This window comes from Mandrillus leucophaeus, unplaced genomic scaffold, assembly GCF_000951045.1.
Source record: "Mandrillus leucophaeus isolate KB7577 unplaced genomic scaffold, Mleu.le_1.0 Scaffold281, whole genome shotgun sequence".
Lineage (NCBI taxonomy): Eukaryota > Metazoa > Chordata > Mammalia > Primates > Cercopithecidae > Mandrillus > Mandrillus leucophaeus.
The window spans coordinates 1,413,313-1,423,129 of NW_012102932.1; the positions used below are offsets into that span (position 1 = coordinate 1,413,313).

Sequence of the window (9,817 nt, forward strand, 5' to 3'; positions counted from 1 at the left end):
ACTAAAAATACAAAAATTAGCCGGGTGTGATGGTGGGCGCCTGTAATCCCAGCTACTTGGGAGGTTGAGGCAGAAGAATCGCTTAAACCCAGGAGGCGGAGGTTGCAGTGAGGCGAGATGGTGTCATTGCACTCCACACTGAGTGACAGGAGCGAAACTCCATCTCAAAAACAAAAAAAAAGGATACCATAAATTTTAAAAAATTCCACAGTATATACAAGGTCATCTGACAGCCCAAAATGTAGTTTTTATTTTCATTAAGGTTAAATGTGAGCATGCTTTATTTTTCTTTTTTTTCAAGTCAAGAGTCTTGCTTTGTCTCAAAGGCTGGAGTGCAGACGTGCTATCATGGCTCACTGCAGCTTCAACCTCCTGGTGATCCTTCTGCCTCAGCCTCCTGAGTAGCCTGGACTACAGGCATGCATCTTCACGCCTGGCTAAGTTTTTATTTAGACAGGGTCTCGCTATATTGCCCAGGCTGGTCTTGAATGCCTGGGCTCAAGCAATCCTCCCATCTTGGCTTCCCAAAGTGTTAGGATTACAGTCATGAGCTACCGTGCCCAGTCACAAGCACTTTCAAACTTTTGTTTGATAGTCAGTTATTCTAATAAGTGCTACTTTGTGATTCTTCACAGTTACTGGCTATGAACCTCCAACTACGAAAGAAGAGAATTTAATTCTCTTTCAACCATCTTGAACCCAGTAATGCATAAATATGTAACTAATGTCATTCTCAGTTCTTTCTACATAGTTAAGTCTTCCTTTTGGATAGAACAATAATCAATGTTTAGTTTACTATGCCTATAAAAATATTCTCAGCTAAGCCATAAGTTTTCCCCTATTTAAAACATTTTTTTTTTTTCCTGGAAATACTGTGTTGCTATTCCCAAGGTTAGTTTCCTATGTAATTGACACTAATTCAGGCCCAGTCTTCTCTGGAATAATATAACTGTCCTCTCAATATATTTAAATACATCAGGAGTTCTGCAGTTTTCATCCCCTTGGTGATATCTTTCCTGGAGCATTCTGACTGTCTCCAAACTGGACTGTTCACCATATGTGACACACAGGTATCATTCTGGAATTTCTTCTTACCATCATGCTAGGCCGTTCTTCGCCTGTTTTGAATTAGATACATATTACTAGACCCCATGTCATTCTCTTTCTCTGTTCCTTTGAATCATCTACCTCTTCGAGACCTTCCCTAGAAAAATATCTTTTTGAGACTTTACAAGTCTGAAAATGTTGTTATTCTACCTTCACTTAACTGATAGCTTGGCTGGGTATCTAAGGGTAACAATTTTCACTACAAACTTTGAAGGTGACTGCTCCCTCTCTGCATCCAGTGTTGCTAATGAGAAGCCAAACAAGTTTAATTCCAGATCCTCTGTATGTGACCTAGTTTTTCCTCTCTGGAATGTTTAGGGTTAAGGATTTATTGTGTATTCTGAAAGTTCACAATTATGGGGTCTGTCTTCCTTCAATACGTTAGGCACTTGGCAGTCCCTTTCTTTTATCTTTGTTGTAGAGATGAGGTTTTGCTATGTGACCCAGGCTGGCCTGGAACTCCTGGCCTCAAGTGATCCCCACCTCGGTCTCCCAAAGTACAAGGATTAGAGCTATCGGCCACCCTTCCCAGCCAACAGACCCTTTCAATCTAGAAAGTTCTGTCCTTCAACAGAAAATTTCTTTGAACTATGTCTTTGATGATTTTCTATCCTACCTTTTTTTTCCTCATATTATTCTCATACTGGACCTTCTGATGAATCCCCAGTATTCTTATCTTTACTCTCCTATTTCAACCTCTTTATTTTACTCCTTTTATTGTACTTTCTGGAATATTTCTTCAACTCCATTTTCTATAGTACTGGGTTTTTCCTTTCTACTACATTTAACCTCAACCATAAGCAAATAAATACCAAGCTAAAACAATGAGACTTTTTTTTTTTTGTCTGTCAGTTTTAGCCAATATAAAAAAGTTTCATAATACCTAATGTTGGCTAAATGTGGGAAAACAATAAATGAAACTTCTTTGAAGAACAACTATACAATATCTATCAAAATTCACAAAACATGTAAAACTCCTGACTCAGTAATTTTACCTCTAGGAATTTACCATGCATTTATACTTGTACAAATGTTCAAAAATATAGATATAAACATTATTTGTTAATAGCAAAAAGAAAAAAAAATCTTATATCCAACAGGAAGCAATTGGTTATATAAACCATAATTATCCCTGAAATATGCAACAATTTCAAAAACAACACTGATCTAGATACGGTGACGTTAAATGACTTCCAAATGATTTAAGTGTGAAAAGCAAGATGGATACATAAGCCCAGCGCAGTGGCTCAAGCCTGTAATCCCGGCACTTTGGGAGGCCGAGACAGGCGTATCACGAGATCAGGAGATCAAGACCATCCTGGCTAACACGGTGAAACCCCCTCTCTACTAAAAAATACAAACAAAAAAAACCTAGCTGGGCGAAGTGACGGGCGCCTGTAGTCCCAGCTACTTGGGAGGCTGAGGCAGGAGAATGGCATGAACCTGGGAGGTGGAGCTTGCAGGGAGCTGAGATCCGGCCACTGCACTCCAACCTGGGCGACAGAGCAAGGCTCTGTCTCAAAAAAAAAAAAAAAGATGGGTACATAATTGTCTTCTGCTAGCCAGTAAGCGTTTAATGTGATTCCTAAATCCTGGATGTTCTTTTTTTTTTTGAGTGGAGTTTCGTTCTTGTCGCCCAGCTGGAGTGCAATGGTGTGATCTTGGCTCACTGCAACCTCCGCCTCCGAGGTTCAAGCGATTCTCCTGCCTCAGCCTCCCGAGTAGCTGAGGGTTACAGGCACCTCCAACCACACTCGGCTAATATTTGTATTTTTAGTAGAGACGGTGTTTCACCATGTTGACCAGGCTGGTCTCGAACCGCTGACCTCAGGTGATCCGCCTGCCTTGGTCTCCCAAAGTGCTGGGATTACAGACATGAGCCACCATGCCCAACTGATCCTGGATGTTCTTAAAAGTAGTAAATCTTTATTTTCTGAAAACTATTCTATAAAAGATAGACTACCTCTATTTCAGACTTTATTTGTTGTATTTCACACAAATACCATTCATAAAAATACTTAAAGATTTTAGGTAAATTATGTTATGCCAGATTTTTATTTTATTTTATATTTGAGACAGAGTTTCGCTCTTGTTGCCCAGGCTGGAGTGCAATGGCGTGACCTCAGCTCATCGTAACCGCCGCCTTTCGAGTTCAAGTGATTCTCCTGCCTCAGCCTCCCGAGTAGCTGGGATTACAGGCATGCGCCACCACTGGGCTAAATTTTGTATTTTTAGTAGAGATGGGGTCGAACAGGCTGGTGTTGAACTCCTGACCTCAGGTGATCTGCCTGCCTTGGCCTCCAAAAGTGCTGGGATTACAGGCATGAGCCACCGTGCCCAGCTTTTTTTTCCTTTTTTAAGAGATGGTGTCTCACTATGTTGCCCAGGCTAGTCTTCAACTCCTGGCCTCAAGTGATCCTCCCACCTTAGCCTGCCAAAGTGCTGAAAGAGCCTCTTATTTTCAGTAGTATGCTAGGACTGGATTGTACTGGCTCAAGAGGATATATTGTTAAATATGTATTTAAGGATTTTGAGAGCTGGTTGTTAATTGGTAGCTAAAAATTGGCCATAGTGGGAGTATTTAAACCATGGAAATCTGTGAATACTACCAGTCAGGGTTTTTTTTCTTTTCCTTCTAGAAAACTGATTTAGTAGTACAATCATTACCCTTATTTATACATACGTGGGTTTAGTGAAATTATTTGGTTTCTGGAGATTCAGATCTATTTAACAATGAGTCATTTCAATCATAACCACGACATTCTTCATCTCATCTTCCATATTAGAAGTACTCTTGTCCAAGCCAATTGGATTATTTTTTAAGGTAGTAACAATCTATTCAAACATTAGCTTACCACTTATAACAGATATAAATTAATCCAAACTGATATACCTTTCTCCATTATATTCTTCTAGGGGAATTTCTTGAAAAGCATCCAAAGGAAACAAATGATGGTAAGACCGTGCCAAGTGGGGAGCAGACACCAAAGTAAGACCTAACACATGAAGCAGAGAGACATGTTGAGTAGCCCAAACCTCATGAAGACAACGGCTGAAAAGACAAAAGATGTAACTTTGGCAGAATATTTTGTTTCTTTTAGGATGGCAGTTACTCATTTTACCTGTGGCTATAACAGAAGATTGTAGGATGGAATCTTAGTTCTGTCACTAAGTGTGTAACCAACCTGTCTTGGTCTATTTGCTTACTTATAAATGAAATAAAATTAGACAATTCTATTAGTTCAATTATTCATTCTTGTATAAAGGTAAGAGATGGAAAAATGTCTACTAGATCTACTGCACTGCCTTTAAAGAATATACTTTTTTCAGAAAGAGGATCAGAAAACTAGAATGCTACATTTATATATGGAAGTGGAGTACTAGGCACTCAATCTAAAAAGTAATCTATTTTTCTTTGCACAGATTAATTCCAGAAACATAGGAATAACTTAACATTTACATTAATTTTAGCAGCAATACAGATAAGTCATTCAACATTTACTGAATAATGAATAGTTGGTTTCTTACCACAGATTTTACATTCAACAGGTAGCTCACAGTACTTTGCCCGACACTGTGGACAGAAATAGCCTCCTAATGTAAGTCCTGGTTCAGTATTGCCATCCAAATGCCTGTAGAGGGGAAAATAAAGGTAATATATAAGACTCTGAAAAGTTAGAGCAGGAAAGCACATTATCTTGACCTTAAAATCTTGACACTATTTAAAAATCTATTTAAAAGTCTGTATTTTTGGTCGGGTGCAGTGGCTCACACCTGTAATCCCAGCACTTTGGGAGGCCAAGGAGGGTGGATCACCTGAGGTCAGGAGTTCAAGACCAGCCTAGCCAACATGGTGAAGCCCCGTCTCTACTAAAAAATACAAAAATTAGCTGGGCATCTGTAATCCCAGCTACTTGGGAGGCTGAAGCAGAATTGCTTGAACCCAGGAGGCAGAGGTTGCAGTGAGCTGAGATAGAACCACTGCACTCTAGCCTGGGTGACAAGAGTGAAACTCTATCTCAAAAAAAAAAAAAAAAACAAAAGAAGTCTGTATTTTAAAAAAATTTATAACTTTTTGTAGAGATGGGGGTCTCACTATGTTGCTGGTCTTGAATTCCTAGCCTCAAATGATCCACCTGCCTCAGCTTCCCAAAGTGCTGGGATTATAGGTGTGAGCCACCTGCCTGGGCTGAAAGTCTATTTTTAAATCTGTATGTCTTATAGCTCAATTATGCTACATTCATTTTTTTCCCTCTCTTCAGTTTTTTTTTTTTTTTTGAGACAGCGTCTCACTCTATTGCCCAAGCTGAAGTACAGTGGCGCAATCTCAACTCACCGCCTCCACCGCCCAGGTTCAAGCAATTCTCATGCTTGGCTTCCTGAGCAGCTGGGATTACAGGCACGTGCTACCACGCCCAGCTAATTTTTGTATTTTTATTAGAGATGGGGTTTCATCATGTTGGCCAGGCTGGTGTCAAACTCCTGGTCTCAAGTGATCTGCCTGCCTCGGCCTCCCAAAGTGCTGGAATTACAGATGTGAGCCACTACACCCAGCCCTTCATTTTTATTTTAAAGTTTCTATTACTATCTTTGAATTCACTAATTTTTTTCTTCTGTAGTGTCTAATCCGCTGTTAATCCCAGCCAATATATTTTTCATCTAAAACACTGTATTCTTCATCACTAGAAGTTTATTTGGGTCTTTTTTATACCTTCCATATCTCTTCTTACCATTCTCATGTTCTATAATATCTGGAACATACAGAGTACATTTATAATATAATTGTTGTCCTAACATCTTTATCTACTAATTTTTTTTTTTTTTTTTTTTTAAGCCTGTCACCCAGGCGGGAGTGCAATGGCACGATCTCAGCTCACTGCCATCTCTAGCTCCTGGGTTCAAGTGTATCTTATACCTCAGCCTCCTGAGTAGCTGGGATTACAGGCGTGCGCCACCAGGCCTGGCTAATTTTTGTGTTTTTAGTAGAGATGGGTTTCACCATGTTGGCTATACTGATGTCGAACTCCTGGGCTCAAGTGATCCGCCCACCTGAGCCTCCCAAAGTGCTAGGATTACAGGCATGAACTACTGCACCCAACCCTTTGTCTATTAATTCTACCAACTGGGTTATTTCTGGGTATGTTTCCATTCTGTGATTTTTCTCCATTTTATGGGTCATATTTTCCTTTGCATCCTTGGTAATTTCTGCCAGGGATTGTGAATTTTGCTTTGCCAGACATTGTGAATTTTGCTTTGTTTTGGGTGCTGGATTTTTTCTTTTTTCTTTTTTTTTTTTTGTATTCCCTTAAATATTTAAGGGTTTGTTTTAGAATATACTTCATTAACTTGGAAATAGTTTAATCTCTTCAAAACTTGCTTTTAAGCTTTGTTAGGCTGGTCCAGAACAGCTGTTAGTCTAGATTTTTCTCTCTCTCTTTTTTTTTTTTTTTTTGCCTCTGGTTCCAGTTCTTGTGATAGAATTAATTTGATCCCATTACTGTGGACTCTATTCAATGCCTGTCATGTTAAGAGGTATTTCCATACAGACTGGTGAGAACATGAATGTTCTCTGTGTGAGCTCTGGGAATTGCTCTGTCTGCTGCTTTCCAGTGATTCTTTCCCTGACTTCCAGTAGTCTCCTCACACGAAAGTGCTGATCAACACTCAGCTGCTGACTCATGAGCAAGTCTCTGCAGCTCCCCAGAGAGTTCTCTCTGTGCAGCTCTTTCCTCTCCAGTACTCTGACCTGCAAAATTATCACCGTCTCAGCCTCCTTGAAAGATGAACTTTGTTTCTTCAACTCAACATCTCCAGCCTCCATCTGCAGCCTGGGAATTCCATCCAGGCAGTAAGTTGGAGTGCTATTAGGGCCCATCTCATTTGTTTCCTTTTTGTCAGGGATCATTATTGCAAGGCTTGCTGTCCAATGTCTGAAAACCACTGTTTTATATACTTTGTCTACTTTTTTTGACAGGAGGGTAAATCTAGTCCCTGTTACACCTTTTTGGCTGGAGGCAGAAATCTTGTTTGTGATTTTTAAGAATTACTCTCTTAAATTTAATTTTGTTTTATAATTATGTAAAATACAAAGCTCTGAAGTTAAAACACGGTAAAATATTCTATGTAACATTTTGGTCAGTGATGGACCACACATATGACAGTGGTCCCATAAGATAATACCACATTTTAGTTGCACCTTTTCTGTGTTTAGTTACACAAACACTAAGTGTTACATTACAACTGCCTACATTATTCAGTACACAATATGCTGTACAGGTGTGCAGCCTAGGAGAAATGGGTTATACCATATAACTGTGATGTTAGTAGACTACACTATCTGTTTGTGTAAGTACACTCTGTGATGTTTGCACAATGATGGTATCACCTAATGACGCATTTCTCAGAACAGATCCCTATCATTAAGTGATGCATTCACAAAAGTCTAGGGTCTATCCCTTTGCTTTTCCCTACGCACTCACTGAGGTAAACATAAAAAAAAAAACTTCCCCCTCCACCCCTTTTAAGTTTTTATTATTTCCATACTACTGTTTTTATTATTAACATAAACAAGCAAATATATCCACTTACATCTCTACTTTCTTCTTAGGTGATCAGTAGCATACTACAAAATTCTCTCAAACTTACTATTTTATTTAGTAATATATCCTGAAGATCACTCCATACAAGTATACAGACATACTCTTCATTGCCTATCTTTTGAATTTATAACATAAAAGAAGGAATTAAAAATGTAAAAACATTATCACTGATATTTTAAAGGTCTTTACTTACGCCATGCTGAAAGAGGGTTTTGCATCCTGGTCAGATAAAGAAGCAATGGTGTGCTGAGGAAATCCTTCATAGAAGAAAATGTATTACTTTCTTTTTCCAAGCAAACAGCAGAATTCTAGGACTAAGAACCTAAAGATGTTCTTATCAAAAAGCCAATGAAGTTGTACAAAATATCACTTTACCACCTTTCAGATAAGCTTATTATAGCATGATGAAACTAATTCCAAGCTATAAGAAAAAGTAGAGGAAACAGGGGAAAGACCTGTCTATATATATGACCTCAGATTCTGAAGTTCATATAAATATTTTTCTTTTTCTTTTCTTTTTTTTTTTTTTTTTGAGATGGAGTCTTGCTCTGTCACCCAGGCTGGGGTACAGTGGCGTTATCTTGGCTCACTGCATCCTCCACCACCCGGGTTCAAGCGATTCTCCCACCCCAGCCTCCCAAGTAGCTGGGATTACAGGCATCCACCACCATGCCCAGCTATATATTTTCTAACTTAATAATGATCAACACTACTTTTTAAAGAGGTTGTAATTTTTACATCATTTCTGATACAACTGAAAATATAGTACACCTTCATTTTATCTAAGTTTATACTTTTATGTTTAAAATTTTGAAATGCTCAAATCTTTCATGTAATTTGTTTTCCATATATAATTTTAAATTCTGAAAACATGTTCAGGAAAAGCAGAAACCATTTTTAAAAAGAGATATTACATAAAAAATTTAAATGTATCTACATATCAAAACAAATAAATAAAAGTAAAGGCAAATAACCAACAAGAAAAATATTTGCATCAGGTGACTAAGAAAAGGTTAATGCTGGACGCGGTGGCTCAAGCCTGTAATCCCAGCACTTTGGGAGGCCGAGACGGGCAGATCACGAGGTCAGGAGATCGAGACCATCCTGGCTAACACAGTGAAACCCCGTCTCTACTAAAAAATACAAAAAACTAGCCGGGCGAGGTGGCGGGCGCCTGCAGTCCCAGCTAATGTAGTCCCAGCTACTCAGGAGGCTGAGGCAAGAGAATAGCGTAAACCTGGGAGGCGGAGCTTGCAGTGAGCTGAGATCCGGCCACTGCACTCCAGCCTGGGCGACAGAGGGAGACTCCGTCTCAAAAAAAAAAAAAAAAAAAAAAAAAAAAAAAAAAAAAAAAAAAAAAAAAAAAAAAAAAAAAAAAAAAAAAGAAAAGGTTAATATTCCTAAAGGACTCTAACAAACAAATTATAAATTTAAATAACCTTAAAATGGAATAAGAATATATATCAGTAAATCAAAAAGATTAGCTAAATAAGAGCTAAAATGTATTGAATGTTTACATCAAGCATTATTCTAAATGCACCATCTGTATTAACTCGATCCTTGCAACACACAATAAGGTAGTTACTAACATCATTAAACACATGAGAAGACCGTGGAAAAGAGAGGTCAACTAGTAATACAAAAGGCCAAAAGTAGAAAAGCATCCTACTTCGTTAACATTTAAAAAAATATATATATATATTAAATAAGGAGATTCTTTTTCTATTTAAAAGTTATACCTTTTTTCAATATAAATGTAATAAATCTTCATTGTAACATTTTTGTAAAATAGAAGAAAATAACATTTTAAAAAAGTGATCCAAGCCCGGGTGCAGTGGCTCACGCCTGTAATCCCAGCACTTTGGGAGGCTGAGGCTGGTGGATCACGAGGTCAGGAGTTCAAGACAAGCCTGGCCAACATGCTGAAACCCTGTCTCTACTAAAAATCCAAAAATTAGCTGGGTGTGGTGGTGCCCGCCTATAATCCCAGCTACTTGGGAGGCTGAGGCAGGATAACTACTTGAACCCAGGAAGCAGAGGTTGCAGTGAGTTGAGATCGCGCCATTGCACTTCAGCCTAGGCAATAGAGTGAGACTCTATCTCAAAAAAAA

At 38.6% G+C, this 9,817-nt stretch overlaps 1 protein-coding gene across 1 annotated transcript in view; it reads right to left on the bottom strand.

Annotated features, from left to right (window-relative positions):
* LOC105543372 (general transcription factor IIH subunit 2) overlaps window positions 1-9,817 on the bottom strand; it is a 33,616-nt gene that overhangs the window by 3,314 nt on the left and 20,485 nt on the right. Inside the window, exons 14-16 of the mRNA XM_011985241.1 lie at window positions 7,900-7,963; window positions 4,636-4,739; window positions 4,001-4,103 (exon numbers count right to left, since the gene is read on the bottom strand). Coding sequence (XP_011840631.1) covers window positions 4,001-4,103; window positions 4,636-4,739; window positions 7,900-7,963 — 271 coding nt within the window. The remainder of the gene's footprint in view (window positions 1-4,000; window positions 4,104-4,635; window positions 4,740-7,899; window positions 7,964-9,817) is intronic.